This window comes from Cimex lectularius, unplaced genomic scaffold (assembly GCF_000648675.2).
Source record: "Cimex lectularius strain Harlan isolate CLEC.00 unplaced genomic scaffold, Clec_2.1 scaffold21, whole genome shotgun sequence".
Classification (NCBI taxonomy): Eukaryota; Metazoa; Arthropoda; class Insecta; order Hemiptera; family Cimicidae; genus Cimex; species Cimex lectularius.
The window spans coordinates 255,755-276,611 of NW_019392671.1; the positions used below are offsets into that span (position 1 = coordinate 255,755).

At 34.1% G+C, this 20,857-nt stretch overlaps 2 protein-coding genes across 3 annotated transcripts; one reads left to right on the top strand and one right to left on the bottom strand.

The window, feature by feature from the left end:
* Positions 1-524: 524 nt before the first annotated feature.
* Positions 525-12,450, bottom strand: LOC106666876 (dihydrolipoyllysine-residue succinyltransferase component of 2-oxoglutarate dehydrogenase complex, mitochondrial-like). Its single transcript, XM_014394383.2, has 11 exons — positions 12,221-12,450; positions 5,753-5,798; positions 5,632-5,683; positions 5,464-5,522; positions 5,270-5,341; positions 2,514-2,569; positions 2,247-2,352; positions 1,790-2,189; positions 1,516-1,714; positions 1,211-1,462; positions 525-1,153 (listed from the first exon to the last, which is right to left on the bottom strand). The coding sequence occupies exons 1-11, from the start codon at positions 12,302-12,304 to the stop codon at positions 1,019-1,021; spliced, it is 1,461 nt and encodes a 486-aa protein (XP_014249869.1). The 5' UTR covers positions 12,305-12,450; the 3' UTR covers positions 525-1,018.
* A 124-nt stretch (positions 12,451-12,574) lies between these two features.
* On the top strand, positions 12,575-16,899 carry LOC106666877 (probable methyltransferase-like protein 15 homolog). 2 transcript variants are annotated; one of them, XM_014394385.2, is made up of 2 exons: positions 12,575-12,753; positions 15,449-16,899. In XM_014394385.2, exon 2 carries the CDS (start codon positions 15,725-15,727, stop codon positions 16,775-16,777), a length of 1,053 nt encoding a protein of 350 aa, XP_014249871.1. In that variant the 5' UTR covers positions 12,575-12,753; positions 15,449-15,724; the 3' UTR covers positions 16,778-16,899. The 2 variants fall into 2 exon arrangements, with proteins under 2 accessions (XP_014249871.1, XP_014249872.1); XM_014394386.2 differs by lacking the exon at positions 12,575-12,753 and having other exon boundaries at positions 15,963-16,055; positions 16,115-16,899.
* Positions 16,900-20,857: the final 3,958 nt, after the last annotated feature.

The window sequence follows — 20,857 nt, forward strand, 5'->3', positions numbered from 1 at the left end:
TCAATTAGTCTTTTAATACTCAGGAGAGGATTCAGTCAGCCAAAGACAGGGGACGTTTTTTAATTGTTACATTATTATTTTTTTTATGAGGGTTCGCAACAGCAGAGGTCATATAAACCCTCAACACCCTCAGGATGCCGGTGTTTTAGAAAAAAAGCCCATTTGTAAGTATGTCGGGTTTGAATGCAGGGCCGCTGGATTCAAACCCGGGACCTTCACCTTACAGTGATGAACGCCATATCAACGCCTAAACCATTGCGGCCACCGACGCCCCCGTTCTATTATTACAAAAAAATAATGGAACCTTTGGATAATCCATTGACTCCAAACATTTTGTTTTCACTGACTGATTTCAAGGTAAGTTATGAATTTCTAAAGCAGTTGGTTTCATGGATACTTCAAGTAATGCAAATAGTCCTTAAATATAGTGATGTTTATATTTGGGCAAAAGTATTTATCACAAAATCAAACATTTTATTAATTTTTAATAACAATTCCTTTTTATTTTATTAGCTAACTTTTCCTTTTTTTACAAACAGGCTGTTGTGGTTAGATGGTTTTTTTAAGTTTTGGTTTAACTTAACAAGACATTAAGAATTTATGTACCAATTGATATTACAACAGTATTCAGTTTTTTGTTTGAGTTTGTTATGTTAAATATTCATTGGTTTTTATAGTGTGGCTATTAGGATTGTGCAGCTAAATATGTAGGTTGTTATGTAAGAATAAAAACTGTTAAAAATTTGTTTTTTCTTAATATTGCATAAATATCCAGGCTTTAAAATGTTCGAGGGATACCTGTTTAAATAGATAAACAATAAATTTAAAAAATGTAATTAATTTAATAAACAAAAATGACCTACCAAATTTACAATATGAATACCAATCTTCTGATTATTTTATTAAGTAATTTGCAATTGAAATTGCAGTTTTTAAGTGTTATATTCAAATCAGAGAACATCTTAATGCCTGAATGACAACTGCAATCTAAAATGAATCTAATAAATAATAAATCACATTAAACCCCTGCAATTATAATTCTTGGATCTTCCACTCCGGCTTTTATTTTCTTTAGAAATAGAACAGCTTCACGGCCGTCTATTAACCTGTGGTCGTATGTTAGAGCTATGTACATCATGGGTCGAATTACAACCTGTAAAAAAATAATTTTTAATGCATGGTCGAAATGGTATTGTTTTCTATAACGTACTTGTCCGTTGATAGCAACCGGCCTATTGAATGTAGCGTGCATGCCTAAAATGGCCGATTGTGGAGGGTTGATGATCGGTGTGCCCATCAATGACCCGAAAACACCTCCATTACTGATTGTAAAAGTGCCTCCATCCATATCCTCGACGGAAATCTTTCCATCTCTGGCTTTGACCCCAAGGGCGTTGATAGCCTTTTCGATTTCTGCGTAATTCATACTTTCAACATTGCGAAGAACTGGGACAACCAAGCCCTACAAAATTTCATGATTACATTTTAAGAACATTTATCACAATAAATACATACTTTTGGAGTTGCAACAGCTACTGAAATATCAATATAGTCCCTGTATATTATTTCATTATCTTCAATTACAGCATTAACGACAGGTTGATCTTGTAATGCATAAGCAGCTGCTTTTACAAAGGCGGACATAAAACCAAGTTTAACACCGTGTTTCTTAGTAAATGCCTCCTGGTGTGTTTTTCTAAATTCCATGATGGCACTAGAAAATTAAAAAAGTAGAGAGATAGCTTCTTACAAATATAAATTTAAAGAAAGTAAATAGTAATAAAGTAACCTCATGTCTAATTCATTGAAGGTGGTTAGCATAGCATTAGTATTTTGAGCCTCTTTGAGCCTTTGTGCTATTCTTTGTCGCATCCTATTCATTTTTACCCTAAATTCTGTTCTGGTTCCACTGATTTCTTTTGTGGGATCTGCAGGAGGAACTTTCACAGCAGCAGTTTCTAACGACTGGGCATGTTTAATGGCTGCCACTGGCATTTCGGATTTGGGCTGTGCTGGTGTTTGTGGTGGTGGAGTCGGAGGCGGCCTTTCAGCAGGTTTTGGTGGAGCCGCTGGTTGGGGTGGAGGAGGAGGCGGCGGTGCAGCAGCTGCAGGTGGTGGTGGAGGAGGTGGCGGTGCAGCAGCTTCAGATGGTTGAGCACTAGCTTTAGGTTTAACAGCTCCAGCCCCTCCTACAATTTAAACTATAATTAGTTTTAATTTTCGTTTCCATACTGCAGTAAACATACCTAATGTCATTTTGAAGAGTTGCTGACCAGCTTTGACAGTAGAACCATCATCAACCAAACGCTCCGTAATTACACCTGCAGCTGGGGCAGGTACACCAATTGATGTCTAAATGATATGAAATACAAAGAAAGTACTGCATGCCCAACTTCCATAATATTTTTATAAGAATGAAGTATAGAATAATTAATTATCATCCAAAATTTAATTGGCTATCTGATACAATGCTGAGAAATGACACTTAAATCTTATATCATGATATTAATTACCTTGTCGGTTTCAATTTCACATACCACCTCGTCTTCCGAAACTGCATCTCCAACATCTGCAAACAAGAAATTTACCTTTACTCCACTCAGTTAATTCTTAAATTATTAACTTTAGCAAAAAATGGTCTTATAACAATCCCCAAGTTAATTTTGGCTAGGAATCAAGTGGTAGTAACAGATTTAATATAACTTTCTCTTCTAGCTGGGAAAAAACGCTAACTTGATTATTTTAAATGAGACTCCCCTATTTTTTTGTACAATTCAATTCTAGAGATTATTTTATGCCATTTTTACTGAAAGGAATATTTTGACAAGATCGACCATTTCTGAGTTATACCCGACGCTTGAGGGGGGTATGGTTTTTGGAACAAGAGGCAGGCCCTCCCTGTTTATTTTGAAAATGATTAACTGTAGCAAAAATGTCTTATGCAAACCCCAAGTTAATTTTGGCTAGGAATGGCATGGCGGTACCAGATTTAACATATATTTCTCATCTAGCTGGGAAATGACACAAAATTGGTTATTTTAAATGAGAATCACATATTTTTATTGCACAATTTGATTCTAGAGCTTATTTTTATGCCACTTTTACTTGAAATGAAAATTTTGATAGGATTGACCATTTCTGTGTTATGCCTGACGAAAGATAGAAAAAAAATTTAAAAATCAAAGTGAAGTTGTAAGGTATGAACTAAAAGATACTAAGAAGTTTCTAACTACAATAAATAGTTAGGGTAGAGGTAGCAGGCAGTGAAGGCAGAGAAAATAGTTTCTAGATAAAAAAAATGTTTAATTTTTTCAATTAATTATAATTTTTATCTAAGATCTTTGTTAATTAAAATAATAATTAATATGGTCAATTTGACTATTAAATACATATAAGGATTTTTAAATTGACTTAAACTGCTGCCAACCACAAACCTGGCAGCAATAGCAAATGATGGAATGGCAAACAGCATCAAAATAATTTTAATTTCACTTTAATTTTAATAACATCACTTGACTTACATGACAACCAAGTTCCGTTAATAGTCAATTTTACAGTGGATGCTTTCAGAGCAAGATCTTTAGTCCAACTAAATTTCAGTGAAAGAAACACTCCTAAAAATTTATATTCATTTACCACCTGCTTGCCCTCAAATGACCAATGCTCTGTAGAACTCAATTTTCCTTCTCTTCTAAACGACGCAATGTTTGATTTATTTAAACTGATGGTCAAATCATATTGTTGGTGTATATTAGTACTTTAATTATACTTTTACAAATTCTAATAGCACATTTTAAGACTGACCGGAGATCATCACTGAAAAGAGTGAATGAAAGAGGGCTTATCAGGCAGCCCTCTGTCTGACCCCATTCTGGTCATCAAAATACTCTGAAACCACTTCCAGTGCCCTCACACAAGATGCAGATACTGAAAACAGTGACCTTAAAACATTAAGAAACTTCATTGAGCAACCCGAATTGCTGAGTTTCAATATCAAACCTCTTCTGTCAACTCTATGTAAGGCGGCCTTGCAATCTTCAAGGCATAAGTTTTTTGCTACGTCTTGCCATCATTTCTAATATTTCATAAAAGTTCCCCTTTCGAAAACCCATTTGATAATCATTCAACAAATTTTTGGAGACAAAGTTCTCAAGATGATTAATTACTAAACAGAAAAACCTTTCACCATCGCAACTAAAATGGAAATACCCCTATAATTTTTCGTACAGTTAGCGTCATCATCCTTAAACAAAAAAAAATATATAATAGATCTGCAGTTACCAGAGTTTTTGATATGCAAATGACTCAAACTGCAAATATATAAACCTAAATCACCTAGACTACTTTGGTGTGCTTATGGGTACTCTATATTCCCCCGAACATACTATAACATTCACGCTAATAAATAAACACTTAAATTAAGGATTTTATTTCAACCTACTTATGAAAGGGCTCGCTACATGTGACCATATGTGTTTATCTGTATCAGGTATTAATAGTTGTTTAAAATCTGTAGTCAGGCCACAACGTAAGCAGGAACACACTTATCCGACGCAATGCAATGTGACATGACCCAAAGCCACCTGACACGAATCCAATGTCCAATTTTCCATAAGATTGTATTATCCCTGTGCACATCTGCCCGATGCAACTAAGTTTCCCACTGACCAGATTTTCATCGAGTACAGTTGAAGACGAAAGGTTCTGGATACTCATAGTTTTTGTAGTTTATTTCAAATCTTATGTATTTTTGTTGTTATATTAATTACAACACGTTTATTTTAATGTAAACCAAATTAAACGAGATCAAAAATTCATGAGTTTTTATAAAAATTATTTAATTATGATGATTTGGCAGAACATTTATCAAAACACCAGAATGCATTTAACTAACAATTTATTACTTGGTTTTGCTCATAATAATGCATTAAGAGCAGAAGAGGTGTTGCGATTGTGATACACACTGTGTGTCTGTGGCGTGCACTTGATGTCAAACAGATGTGCACATCCTACCAAAACAAAACAACGCGTCAGGTCATGTTGCGTTGCGTCAGGTGTGTTCCCTGCTTATTCATAGCAGTGCTCATTCCTCACACTCTATTAATATATACTTTATAGATACTTGTGCACCGCATAAATGGCAACTCTGTGTTTTTCCTTCTGTGAGGAGATGACCAACTGTCAGCCAGGTGTGGCCTATACAGACTTAATTTACAACCTAATACATTTTTCTTTCACTTATACATAGAATATTCATATTAAAACTTACTTTTCTCCCAGCGCAAGTCTCCTTCAGTCACAGACTCAGGAAAAGGGGGCACAACAACTACTTTCTCTTCACCTATTGAATTAAAAATTTGATTGAAACCATGCTAGATATATTCTTTAAAAAAATTAAACTACTTAAAATATCATTATTTGATTTTCACTTTTTTTAAAATGAGATAAGAAGTTTGCACTTACATACAATGGAAGTGAGATGAAACAACCTGTGTAAATTAATATTACTGCTTCCAAGACGACTGAAACACACACGATTCTATGTTTTACCCCAATAGTTAATTATTCCATTAGCATTTTTTTCCCCAACATATAAATAAACATTCCATAAAAAAAGTTTTTTAAACTTACACATTAAGAACTCGTTTACCAGCTCCATGGTTCAACTTGCACCAAGGTTGGTCTAAAAGTAGGATAAATCAATACATTATTCATAATGTAAATATTTAAAAAAGAAGTTAGTATTTCTCACCCTCTTGGTATGCACCAGTTGCAAAACAACATTGCAGTTGTTCATACTAAAAACAGAGATGACAATTGTATAATGCATTGTAAGCCGGCCCCTGTACTAGTATAAGTTAGGAATAGTTGTTAAAATAAGTTAGAAATAGGTATATGGACTTTCAAACATATGTTGGAAATAAGGCCATAAATCTGATGTGTCACATACCCAGTAGGGAGCAAAGATATGCTTGCCATAACCCTGTATGTTGCAGAAACGCAACAGATGAATAGTAAATAACAAAAATTGAGGAGTTATTTAGTGAGGGAAAGTTGTCGCAGAAACAGTTTATCCAATCATCCCAAACAGTTTATCAAGCTGTGGGACACTATAAATTTTAGGTGACATCAGCCAGTTGGGCGCTGTACACACTTCGCCGGAAGTCCATCGACATAGCACCAGGAGGCTACTTAATGAAAACTCCTGAGTGTTTTGAGTTATTACACTGCCAACACTTGCAAGAAGGAAGTTGACAATCTGACCCAACAGTTTTTCCTTTCTTCCTCCCCTCCCCTAATCGGTAAACCGATATAAAAGGGGATGATTTGAAAGGCAAGTCAGTCAGTGGCTCACCCAGTCAAGAGCAGTCAAGCAACCTCACTAAGTTGGGGGCTCAGCCAGCAAGGACCTAATCATTGCGACAAGTTGAATAGAGTAATAGTTGAAGATTCAGGAAGCTGCGGGAAAAAGATTCTAGAAAACGCTGAAGGATATGGAAATTGGTGTTGGCAAGGATTGTTTGGAATCTTCTTGTGAATAAGCTCATCCCCAGAATTAGAGCTGTGACTGATTTGTCTTCGTTGTTTTATTTTGTTTGTATATTATGCAATATTAATACAGGACAGGGTAACAATAAACGTTTACGAATACTATCTCTCTGATTTATTGTTCACACTGACAGGTAAAAAATTCCACCCAATTGATTTTTTTTCCGTTTTCTCGATAAAAAAAATTTACCCTTAATTTCTCTCACTGTATTTACCAATAAATATTTGTTTATGGAGTTTTAAATAGGAAATATTGATATTTCAATTAGTGGTAAACACAATCCTTAATCCAAAACAACGATAAAGGAAGTATGTGCTATTGCCATCGGAGTTCCCTATGAAACTCTGCGAGAAGCCATTACACGTTTTCGAGAAACTGGGTCCTACTATAGAAGGCCCGGTTCTGGATGCCCTAGGTAACAGAACCACAGGATGACCGTTTTTTGACTTTGAGAATTTTGCAAAAGTGGCATCTTACTTTTGTTCAAGCAATTCACCAGCTCCAGGAAGTTCAAGGTGTCCAATTTTCTGAATGCACTGCTAGAAAATTAAATCAGTATGGACTGGCTTTTCACCACGTAAGAGGACCAGAACACACACAGAGTTGCATGGGTCCCATTTGCTCGATACACAGCCATTGGTCTTTGGACGATTGGTCTGCTGTACTTTTTACAGATGAGTGTAGATTTGCTCTACAATCTCCAGATGGGCATGAAAGAATGTGGAGAAGGCAAAATGAAAAATATGAAGCCTGTAATTTTTCCCTGACGATCTGTTGTCAAGTTGTCTTTTGAATAGTTATATCATCTTTTCGAAGTCCAATTTGGTGGTTCCAGGTTTTTTATCTTGTAAAGTCCCAAATAGCAGACAACATGGGTTGCATGGGAGAGGATCAGAATTTTGTGGTAGATGGCTCTTTCAAACCGAAAAAATGGTCCTAGAGGTTTCTGAAGGCTGCTGGGTCAAAGTTTGCTGAAAAGGTGGCATTATCGTCTGCATATGTGGGGAATACTGCTTCTTGATAGTTCGCAGTGTATAATGAATAGAGTTTGGGACAAAGGAACTGCCTTGCAGAACACCTGCTTTGACATAATAGATAGGTAGAATGTTCCAATTCATACCTATTGGAGAGGATTTAAAGGGGTAATAAGTGAACTGAAGGATGCCATTTAGTTTTCAGAGCAAACCAGAGTGTATAGCCATTATATAAGCTATCATATATAGGTAGAATACTGGCTATAAAAGTTCAAGTGAATGAAAATGAAAGGATTGAATTGCATTTAAATATGTATAAAAATGTCCACAACCTCATCAAAATAACAAAGCATATCTATCTACGACTCATGCCACATTTTCAAGGCTGCATGTATATCGGCCATAACAAGTAGGGCACAAATTGCAAGTATGGAAGCTAATGAATCATGTTGATGTTACCCATCCTTTTAAAAATATGGAAAAAAAAATACTTGTAATGAATTGGTTATATGATTATCACGCCAAGCATTACTAGAAACTCAATAGACAATAACCAATAGTGTCAATGAGAAACATCAGTAAAGAATATTTATTTGTTGTATGTAGAAAAAAATTGTGCTGTGAAAACCGACGAGGAGGCTGCCCCCAGCAATTGGCTTAAAATAAAATTGTGACTTACTTTTGGGCTAAACCTGAGGCATTTAAATAAAGGATGTGTCATGCAGAGGGTATGCCTTGATTTCAAATAAAGAATGAGTGTAAATATGTTTTGTTGAAGCTTTAGTTTAGAGTAGAAATGACCTAGATGTCAATAAAAGAAGAGATAAGGCTGAGGTCTGTCTAACCCTGGACTGCCAACCATCGCAAGTTTATTCTCATGTTTTATCGTAGAAGGTCTTATTCTAAAATATGTATTACTCTTACATATTTACATTTTAAATTTGTACATAAGGCATTTTTTATGTTAGGTTCAAATTAAAACTGTTTCCACCATGTTAGAAGAAATTTTCATTCAATTACATTTTTTGTTTTAAATTATAAATGTGTTATTTTAAAAAAGAATGTCTGCACACAATCCATCACATTTAAGAAAAAAATTATCACATGATAAATCTGAAAAGCCACCACTTGTTACCTTATCAAAGTAAAACACCAGTTATCTTTCAGCCCAGGTTTTTAGCAAGGAAGCACAATCAAGATTACATATTAACAATTTTAATAATTCCTTCCCTATTTATCTATTTTTCAACGTGTCTTTTTAATCAAAACACAGAACTACTACTTGAAAATAAAACTAAAAACCATTTACTTCACGTAGATGAATATGCCTAAAAGGATGGGGCCTCTTTAGGCATATAATAAATTGTTAATTTATAAATCCCGTAATATACTTACTTTGCAAAGCAAATAGTTTTTTCTAGATGATCTTAACTAATCATACTATTGAGCTGTAGCTTATTTCAGATTTTAAAAAATAAAAAACAAGAAAAAGGAATTGAGCAATTTGACGAATTATGATGTAACCCTAATTACCTATCAATTCATAAGTGAATTATGAATACAGCATATATTCATCTGAGCTCTTGATTTACTGCATATTTTCTCTTTTTATATAGTTTCAATACAAGATGATCCAGTGGAAATGCTGCAATTTTTTTAATTGGCAAAGATTCCCGAAATTCTCAATATTAAGGCAGGTGTGACTTGACTATAAGAACATCTTGGATTAATCATCACCAGCACAAGGGGAAAACATCAACTGACTTAAGGCTACTTTTTCGAGATTCGCCGTCTTTTTTCAGGCGTATTTCAACAGAAGGGGGTTCCAGTGTCTTTCCAAAGCACAATAAAATTATTAGAATCCAATAAATGTACAATTAAATTAAAGCTACTAAATAACTATCATTATGGCATGGAAAATTCCTTCTGCTGAAGGTGAATGAAAACATAAAAGAGGGCAACAACTAATGGGCAGAATAATACAAAATGTGAATTGAGACAAAAAAAGACTTCCCAAGAAGTTAAATAAAGAAAAAGAAAAAAAGAAAAACCTATAAACTAAAAACGAGAATAAATAAAATAAGAACAATAATAAACAAACCAAATTGAAATTAAATTATGCTAACATTAAATATTCATTTAATTGACATAAAAATATCTGTATTGCCATGCGTAGTACAATCTGTTGACATATCAAAGTAAAATACTCAACTAAATAGCCTCGACGTTCATCACTGTAAGGTAAAGGTCCCAGGTTCGAATCCAGCGACACTGCATTCGAACCCGACATACTTACAAATGGGCTTTTTATCAAAAACACCAACACCCTGAGGGTACATCACCTCTGTTGTTGCGAACCCTTTTAAAGTGTGTTTCATAAAGATGTAAAATTATCCATATTATGCAATAATGGGTGTCCCGCAAGGCAAAATCTTCAGTCCCATTCTCTAGCCATTATATATACTGCATTCCTAACAATCCCTGTACAGGACTCCTCGCATATGCCTAGAAAGGCAGTCGCAATCTCTTCTGGTTGAAATAATGGTCCAAATGTTGCTGTATCACCTCCAGTATACAACTCTTTTCCTCATCCACCAACCAATGTCATCTCCTATGGGATGTTAGATTGACAAAAGACTTGGAACACTCAGACTATTGACTAAGTGAACTACTGAAAAAACAACAGATTATTAAGCCATCAGAAACTTCCACTATAATAACACCCCATTTACACAATACTACCTGTCCAATAGGCCCTTTCAAGTACAAATCAGAACATCCTTCTCCCCCATAGACTACTACTACATGATCCTAGAAGCACTCTTTACAACTGACTACGAATGAGAAGAAGAATCAAGAGGACATCAGATGCAATGTTATGGTATAATTATTCAGAACTCGTGAGATGCGGTCTGGTGTGATGTCGGTTTCAGAAAAACATTTTCTTTATCGTGCCAACGTTTCGATCTTTATTGAGATCATCTTCAGGGCTCAAAGTGTTTGTTTTCTGAGTAAGTGTGTACTTTGAACCCTGAAGATGATCTCAATAAAAATCGAAACGTTGGCACGATAAAGAAAATGTTTTTCTGAAACCTACATCACACCAGACCGCATCTCACGATTTCTGAATAATTATGGACTAACAATCACTAATCACCACACGTTATGGTATATAGATGGCTCCAAAACAGATGAAGGAACCGGACCAGGCGTATTTGTACAAGCCCAAAACATGAGCAATTAAACTCATAGGAAACACCTCATTTTTTCAAGCTGAAATACATGCCATCAACGCTTGTGCCTTGGAAAATCAAAAAAGAGGTTACTGACAAAAAATCCTTTTAAGGCTAGTACACGCTTGTAGACAAAATCGTGCTACTGTCTATAGACAAATGGCCAATTTTATCTGTAGACTGTGGCGGAACAAATCCAAGATGATCTAAGACCTTTGTCATGTGTCCACACCTGCACAGCTCAATTAAACTAATTTCCACCATAATATGATAAGTGAGATAGCGGCCTGCAGCTTGTGCCTTTTTAATTTTACACCAAAAAAGGAAAATTAATCATAAACATTGGTGGAAAAGGAACGTTTTAGCAGACAGTCCTGTGCATTTGGATTGATCCTTCTGGAAAAGTTAAAATGAGAAGATAGGTCAGGTTTCAAAACTTTCATCCAGCTAGTCACCACGGATTTTGGCACCCATAGCAAAGGATGGAATGGCACAGTGTATTAAAGACTGCAAATTTTGATTTGAAACGAGCCGACATCCTAGTTGACAGGGACCTGAGATCCTCTTAAGGGCTAATCTTGCTGTAGACGCCTTTTGCTTGAAATGTCTTGACATTGCAAGTCAGGGGAGCGAGTAGTAGTACCTTGGAAGGGTTGAGTCGATTGAACTTAGCTAATTATAAAAGTATAGTAAGACGGAAGGCTTGGAAAACAAAAACCACAAATTACTTGTATCGATCATATGTATAGCTTAAACCTCCTTGGTTTTTTAACACTGAAACTTATTCACATCTTGTGGGAACAAGTCAGTCGTGTCGATTGACTATTCATGCTGGTCCAAAAACTAAATAAATAAGAACTTCTGACCTTATAACTTTTTCGATTCGTCCGGTTGTTACATTATAACATAAAAAAATTCTTTCTTTTTTAGATTTTCTTGTTTTCTTTGGTTAAAAATTCAAGTTATATCTTTATCTGATAATCGTAGAGCGTCCAGTACTCAATTTGATCATTTATTTACAAGTCTTAAATTCATAAAAGACAGATCAAACTTAAGTTTTTGATTTGTGAATAAAATCGTTTTGAAGTTTCTCGGGATAAGTGATTAAAACATTTGCACACCTGACCTAATTTCCGATCCAAAAGAACGAACTAAAAAATCTAACAAAAGAACTAATCCTGTAATGACTTTTTCCTTTATGTTTAAATAATAATAAGCTTTAAAAGGCAATGTGTGGAAATTCTTGCTATCACATTATGAGATATGTAGGTTAAAAATTTTTTGGGAGTGGGCCAACTGCCAGGAGTAAAAAAGAAGTAAAAATACACATTCTTTAATTTGTTAGACTGTTAGGCTTTAATATGTTAGATTTGACAAGTTAACTAGAAAGAAAAGAAAAAGAAGAAAAAAAGGAGCAAACGCCCAGGAAAAAAAAAAGCAGAGGGGGAAAAAGCCGACTTTACCTTAACTGATCGATTTTGTCGTTTGAAGAGAATCGAGCGGTTTTTCGAAAATATCCTCCCGGACAGTTTAATCATCCCGGCCATTCTAAATTCGAGGGACCGTTATGTCTTGAAACCTTGGATCCGCTATACTTTGCTCGCCAACATAAGAAACCTCCGGACTGATAGCCGACCGAGAACCCCCAGGACCTGTAGCCGCAGAAAGGAAGTGCGATACTACGAACCATCAGCAGTAACAGCTGATCGCCCTCCTTTCTGCCGTCCTATTTAAAAATATAAGAAGAAAACTCTTTTCCGCTTTTATATCAAACCTTTTTTTTATTTATTGTCTTTTTTCCTCGAATATATTGATAAATAAATACAAGCCGATTTTCCCGTTAATGATAATGTGAGCTCATACACGTCCGTAATCTGATATGAAACCTCTCCGTTACCTTCATTTATCATTTGTGTTGAAAATAAATGGCAAAGCTATACAGGAATTATTTGGCTCTGCTTGATAAGTGGCCGATCGACACTACTAAACAGTCTCGGTAAGTTTCCAAAATAAAAAGTACAAAAAATCTATTAATATGTATGGAATAAATTTGAAAAGAACCACCATTCCATGGTTATGTAGTTCTACCTATTTTAGTTTGTCAGACCATAAGCTTCTTGCCATCTTCAGTGCTGCCGTCTTCAACAAACCGTTTTCCAATAAAATATTCATTACCATCTGTATATTAATACAGTTTGTAATTTTATATTAACAATACACTATGTCATGAGGGGAGTTAGGAATCATAGTTGTTCTCCCAAATTTAGTTAAAGCCTTGGCGAGGATGTCCGGAGGCCATCTCTGCTTTAGTCGTCGGATTATAGGGATGGATTATGTTGAACATGTACTGGGCTAGTGGGTTCGGGTGAGTGGAGGGTTTATCATGGAACTTAGAAAATCTGGTGGGGATTAATTTATTTATGAAAAAAAGATTATATATATAATTTGTAAAGGCATAGAACCACAGCTGCCATAAAACATTTACTTATGCAGTCTCCTCACCATGCGCTATAATGAGCGTGATATATTAAAAAACATGACTAAACATCATCAGGTGCTCATGGCACTCAATACTACTCTAGTTAATAACAAGCTATGCACTATTGTAATGACACTTTGTTTTTAGATATGGGGAGATTATTAATTTTACAATGTTTATAAGTTATAGTTAAATAGCTTATTTTATAAAAAATTTAGCAAGAGCAATTGACAATACAAAGTAATATGAGATTTATTCCTGTGGTCTGCGGGGTGATGACTTACAATTTCATCCTTACTGATCATCTTGGTCTGCCTATCCTCACTGCGTTGAGAGGGACAGACTGAAACTTTCACATGAAAAAAAGCATATTTCATCCTGAGAACTTTAAAAACAAAGGTCATTCAACATATTCATGTCCTTCCAAGGAGATCCCGTTGCTAATTCAAGCAGAAGAGGTCCTATCTCATCCTGTTCTCGTTCTTCACCAAAAGAGATCCTGTTGAAGGGCTTACATTCTTTTGTTCACTATGAGAAAAAGACTGAGTTTCTGCCTCAGCAGTTCCTCACTGTATATGGCTTGAAGTCGAAATGTTTTAGACCTAAAACTGTCCATAATAAACAACCTAATAGAAATAGACGTATATAGAAAACCCACAACTACGGATACTATGATACCAGCGGATTCTTCCCACCCATGGTCCCAAAAGGCTGCTGGTTTCATTTGGCTCATAGACCGGATGTTAAAACTTCCGCTAACACCTGATGACTATAAAAAAGAATTAAAAACTATTAAAACCTTAGCAAAAAACAACGGGTATCAAGAAATATTTATTGATAGGTTGCTAGTTAAAAGAATAAAAAAATTAACTTTAAACGAATCAACAATAGGACTCAGCCACCCCACCACAAATGAATCATTAGGTTTCCGTTGTTTGCCATACATTGGTGAATTATCGGAAAAAGTTAGTAAAATTTTTAAACAAGAAGGTTTTAGAATAGCTTTTAGAAGTACGGGTTCACTTAAAAACATCCTCTCAAAACCTAAAGACAAAGTAGACAACTTGGCAAAAAGCGGGGTTTACCAACTCAATTGTAATGATTGTGATATTAAATATATAGGACAAAGCGGTAGAGAAATAAAAACAAGAGTAAAAGAACACTTGCCTAAATCGAGCAAATTTTCGGAATTTAAGGACCATCTAAAAGAAACAAAACATAATTTCAATTCAAATCTAAATACAAGAGTGTTACATAGTTTCAACAAAGGGAAAGAATTAGATTGGTTTGAGAAATTTGAAATTAAAAAATGTAAAATTGAACATGGTGATAAATGCATTAATAATATAACAGATTTTGATCTACCTCCCATTTTAAATATGTACATAAATAATATCAAACATCCAAATAATTAAACTAATTATTTTAATTGTTATTATTTTTATAGTAATTTAATAATATTAAGTATTTACTAGTATAATATTTATTTGTGTTATAATTTCCGCGTTTCGCACGTTCAAATTGAGCGCCATTAAAAAAATCAGCTGCTAATTGGAACGTCGCGTTGGCGGAGGTATCAGCGGGTTCACTTTGGCAATTCATGTCGAGAGACGTGGTTGTAGAAGTCCTTCAACCTGATGATGAGCTAAAAGGCTCGAAATCCGGATCGTTGCAAAACAACTTACTGTGAGTAGGAACTATCTTTTTAAAAAGGATTGAACACCACACTCACTCCATCATTTATCATTTCTATGTGTTTACAGTTGATAAGAATCACCAAGCCTAGAAAAATGATCTTTTAAAATCCTAGTGTTGCATCCATTACAGAGTTGGGTGTTCATAGTCCCCATTTTGTTGAAATACTTTTTAAAAAAGTCCATTTTAAGTCTCTTGTAAAGTTGTGGTCAGCTATGCTAGGATTGAAAGTGCAAGCATGATGAAATATAGCTAATTGGCCATTGCAAATCTCTACCTTATGATTTTCATTTTAACCTCTTTTTTCATGAATCTTGTCCTGTTGAGAAGGCGATCGCTTCTCAGCCTTTTGGCTAAGATCAAAGTGTAGTTTTATTATCCATAATAATACCCAGATATTTAGTAACCTTAGAGTTAATAGATTTTTTTTTAAAGTATTGTGAAAATTGCTTTTTGAAACTTTGAACATCTTGTTCACATTTTTTTATGTTATTTTATTTATTTATTTATTTTTTAGAGATCTTGGGCAATTTATTCGAGACCGATTAAAAGAAAGTTTCAAGGCTGGTGACCTACTAAAAAAAGAAGACGAGGAAAAATGTACAACTACATATAAATGCCTAAACCGGATTGCTGATAATTATTACTGCCGACTTTATGAGAGGAGTTACATCTCATCAGCTACAGGCTTGACTGAGGAACAGTGCAAAATTATTATTTCAGATGACTTTTTGGAACTTTTAAATTCTAAAGAACGAAGTTTTATTTCTAAAGTGTTTAACCGCAAATCATAATGATATTTAGGAATATGGTGAAATTGTTTCATCGTGTAGATAATACTTTAATGAAAACCATTTCTCAAAGTTTGCATACTCCTGTTTTAAAGGATGAAGTTAATTATTATTTAAATCCTGGTAGCAACAAAATTATATTAGATATGACTTTTGGTGCAGGAGGTCATAGTAGAAATTTATTACATTCTTCAGAAGATTTGAAACTAATTTGCCTTGACAGAGACCCAGAATCATATAAGTACGCTACCGAGTTATCAGAATTGTACCCAAACAGGGTAATCCCATGCATTGGTAGATTTAGTGAAGTCCCTGACATTTTAGAAAAATTAGGTATTCGTTTTAATTCGATTGATGGGATACTATTTGATTTTGGATGTTCTTCTATGCAGATGGATTCGGACGTAAGAGGGTTTTCTATAAGTCGTGATGCCAAATTGGACATGAGGATGGATGGAGAGAGGTTTCCAGATAACCCTACTGCTGCAGAAGTTATAAAGTATGCTGATGAGGAAGATTTAGTCAAGATTTTTAAGATATATGGTGAAGAAAAGTTAGCGAAAAAGATTGCCAGAGGAATTATTGAGGCGAGGTATATGTTTACTCCTGTTTCAACTACGTTTGAATTAGCATCCCTTGTTGCGAATATTTGTGACAATAAATATAAAAAAGATAAATTACAAAGACCGACACATGTCTCTACAAAAATATTCCAGGCTTTAAGAATTTTCGTTAACAACGAACTCAACGAAATCAATTATGGCCTTGCTGTAGCGCACAAATTTTTAAAAATTGGAGGAAGGCTTGTGACCATTTCGTTTCATTCTTTAGAAGATAAAATTGTAAAACAGCACATGATTGGTCCAGAAACGTCAAATAACTTATTGAGACACAAAAGCCACATTTCAGTATCTAGTGAAGAGGAAATGTCTAAAATTACAAATAATAAATGGGTTATGCTCAATAAGCATGTAGTCACACCGACTGAGACAGAAGTTCAGACAAATCCAAGGAGTAGATCAGCTAAACTTAGAGCTGCTGTGAAAATAAATTAAATTTAATAGTGAATAACTAATTTTCTTAGATCTCTAGTGGATGAACCTTTAAAAGAAAAATAGAAGGGCGTTTTAAATGTTTAAAGATTCAGATAAAATTATGTTCATAAAAAATCTTTAATTAGCACCTGTTATGGAAAATTTAATTTTGTAAATAACAAAGTTTGTGTTAAATTTACAGAAGTTATTTTAAACAATTTCCTGTGTATTTTATATTGTGTTGATTCCTTGAAAAACAGTTTTTTTTTACCTATCCTTGCACTCAATTTTGCCTCATAATAGCTAGATGTAAAAATTACCATGGCTTTTTCTTTAGGAAGATGCCTATTTATCAACATTGACAAGAAAAAGTGCCAATAATTTAAAATTATCTTGATAGTTTCTGGTGGGTGGTATGTTGGGGCAAGATTTACTCAAGAAAATGATAGATTTGTGTGGCCTTTAACAGTGTTAAAGAATTAGGCTTATTTGTTGGAGGGCCTGGTTTGCAGAGAGCACAGTCGATAGATGGCCCTCGGATCTAAATCACAGAAGATAGATCATCCACACCCAGTAAAGGCCATATCACACTTACTTTGAAGCCTTGTAAAAAAAAATTTGCTCGATCTCACTTAATTGAAGGATGCCATTCCTTGGCTCCATATTAGTAACTATGTCGATATTAGAATTGTGCTTGAGCATGGCTGCAAGCATTTGAATCCCTTCTTCCAATTTTTGGAGAAACAGGGCTGTTTTATTGTATATAGTACTTGGTGGATATCTTGTTTTGTATATAGTAAAAGTGAATGTACTTATCAGAGTGAATTTGTTGTATGAGATGGCTGATGGTGGAAAATTGACCAAATCGACCATGAATGAAATTAGTTATATAATATGTGTAAAAGGTGGTGTAGTCTTTGATATTCCTCCATCACCCTACTTTGAGCAAATGAAAAATAGCAAAGAACATATTTAAGAACTATTGTACGTGTATGTATGTTTAAAAACTGTGTTAGAAGCTGAAATGTTTTTGCCATTGTCAACCCCTGGAGTCTAACTTTGGTGAACTGAACGCTATAGATTCCAGTGTCATATGAAACAACTGAAAGAAGTCTGTGCTGATATTGCCATAAAAAGGAAGAAACTTATAGACAGGAGTCCTTAACAAAGATTTGGGATCTGGTTATAAATTTAACATGTTTAGTGTGGCCTGGTTTTTCCATTTTCCCCCTTGCACAGAAATTTTCTATTTATCGGGGTAAATATCGATGCCAGTGTTGATATCCTTGGTGTTAATGCTGAAATTTTCCTCTGGGTGTGACTAATTTCGTATTTCTAATGGACTCTCTATTGCATACTCTGGAAGAAGCCCCTTTCACTGTCAAATTTTCATGGTAGGTACAATTATTTTACTTCTTTTATTTTGAGTTCAATAGGGATTATCCCGGCCAAGATGGTACACTAGACTCTGATCATCCTCAAGACCATCTGGTGCTGTACGCTTCTTAATTTTCCTCAAATTTGACAAGATAATATGGTATTAAAAGTCATCCCATGTTTTTTTTACCTGGTTAGAGAAGGGTATTAAAGAGCCTCCAAGAGGTGCTAATGCAAGGAAAATCTTCAGTTGACAGATATGTGTTGTAAATAATTATCAATTGGGATTTGAGTGGGTTAAGTTTGAGACCACTGTTTAAATCCCAACTAACCCAGCTAGAAAGGTTTCTTAATGAGTTGAATGGAATGGAGGATTAAATAAGGGGGACATTGTGTATAGATTTGGGTATCATCAACATATAAGTGAAATTTGGTGTAATTTAAACAAGAAGGGAGGTTGTTAATAAAAATTGAAAACAATAAGGGTCTTAAAATTGTGCCTTGAGGAACATAAAACTAAAGAGGAAGGTCAGATAAGAGTTTATTATTAAGTAGTTTGACAACTTGTTTATGACCTGACAAATAAGTGGATATTAATTTCGAACTATAGGATGAAAATCGAACAAATTTTCTGGTTAAAAATAAGTTATGCTTGACCATCCCGAAAGAATTGGAAAAGTCACTAACAGAGTGCATTTGTGAATATCTATGCCCCCTCGTATATCTTCATTAATTTTGAGTAAGGCCTATTCAAAGCTATGTTGATGTCGAAAACGAAACAATTGAAAAGGTGAAAGAAGTGAATATCAAGAAAGTTATTAATATATTTAGACATAATGATACATACATATACATGATATACACATCTAATAAGTAAAATTGTAAAATGATTTATTACTTTAAATTTAAAAAAGTGAAGAAATTTAATGGTTCAAGGTCGTGAATCAACAGGTAATCATAGTTGAAATGAAAACAATTAAGGATGGGGGTTAATTAAAAGCTTCTGCATTTCTGGATAAATATTGTGTAACTAAATGAGAAAATAAAGATGTTCAGAGAGAAGGAATAAATAAAATAAAATTTTCAGGTATCTTTTGTAATAGTATCCACACTATTAACTATTCATCACTCGGGCAAGGCACTAAGTAATTACACGTATTTATTTAACCTCTTTATTCCGTTACTCTTCAGGGCACTGATTTTGCCCATGTTTGAATCCACATTTTGAACAATTGCCCTGTTTACTATTTCATTTGCATACTGTTTTCTGTTATCTGTTCTCACATAAAATTTTTGACGCAATTCTTCTATCTCATAATTTGGTTCTGGCTGTGCTATATTCCATAAATTCGCTCTTTGCTCCAAAAATGCAAATAGCTCAGTGATCTTATTTATTTCTGTAATACTGTGATAATGATTATCCAATATATCCCTGGTTTTAGTATCCAATTTCGTCTGGAATATATAAATCAATATAGGGTCCCACTCTTTTGTAGGAACATTGCATGCTTCCAATTACTGAAGAGATGAACGAGTTGTGTTACCAACTTTCTTAAAGCGTTTTAATCATTGAGTATGCAAGTCCCTAATTCCACAATTTTTTTTGTATGTTCAAAAATAACAAAACGGTTGTTCTGATAGTGATCTTCCAATGATTTATAAGCTATATTGTAGTTTGCAGATTTTAATTCTACATTTTCTACTAATTGTGCGGCCTTCCCACCCACTGATGCACGAAGTAAATACAATTTTTGAATGGGTTGCAAACATGGGTTCTTATGTACAAATTGCTGTAAACAATTGAAAAAACTTTTTGAACTCCCCTTTAAGCCGGGAACACACTCGATGCAACGCTACCCGACGCCTTGCCACGTTTTGGTAGGGTGTGCACATCTATGCAACGTCAAGTCACACAGTGTGTATCACAAATCAGTATCGCAATTGCAATGCCTCTTTTGTTCTTAATGCATTATTTTGAGCAAAACCATGTAATAAATTGTTAGTTAAATTTTATGAGCACAACAATGTAATAAATTGTTAGTTAAATTTTATGAGCACAACAATGTAATAAATTGTTAGTTAAATTTTATGAGCACAACAATGAATAAATTGTTAGTTAAATTTAATTGTTTTAATTAAAAGTGTGTGGTGTTTAGTTTTAAATAAAGTTATTCCGGTGTTTTGATAAATTTTCTGCCTAATCATCTTAATTAAATAATTCTTACAAAAGCTCATGAATTTTTGATCTCGTTTAATTTGGTTTATATTAAATAAGAATGTTGTAATTAATATAACAACAAAATTACATATACATAGTTTGAAATAAATAAAGTACAAAAAATATGGGTGTCCTGTTCTGACGCTACTCGACGAAAATGGTGTAATTTTATGAGCAAAACCATGAAATAAATTGTTAATTAAATTTTATGAGCAAAACCGTGTAATAAATTGTTTGTCAAATTCATTATATCAAAAACTGGTATTCCGGTGTTTTGATCAATGTTCTACCAAACCATTAAAATTAATTTTTTTTAAAATAAAAACTAACGACTTTTTGATTTCGGTTAATTTGGTTTATATTAAAATAAGTTTGTTGTAATTAATATAACGACAATAATACATGTAGTTTGAATAAAAATACGTGGGTCCGGTTCTTTGTTTTAATCAATTTTCCACCAAACCATTAAAGATAGCTGAAATAAAAATCGAGAGGAAAGTGTTATT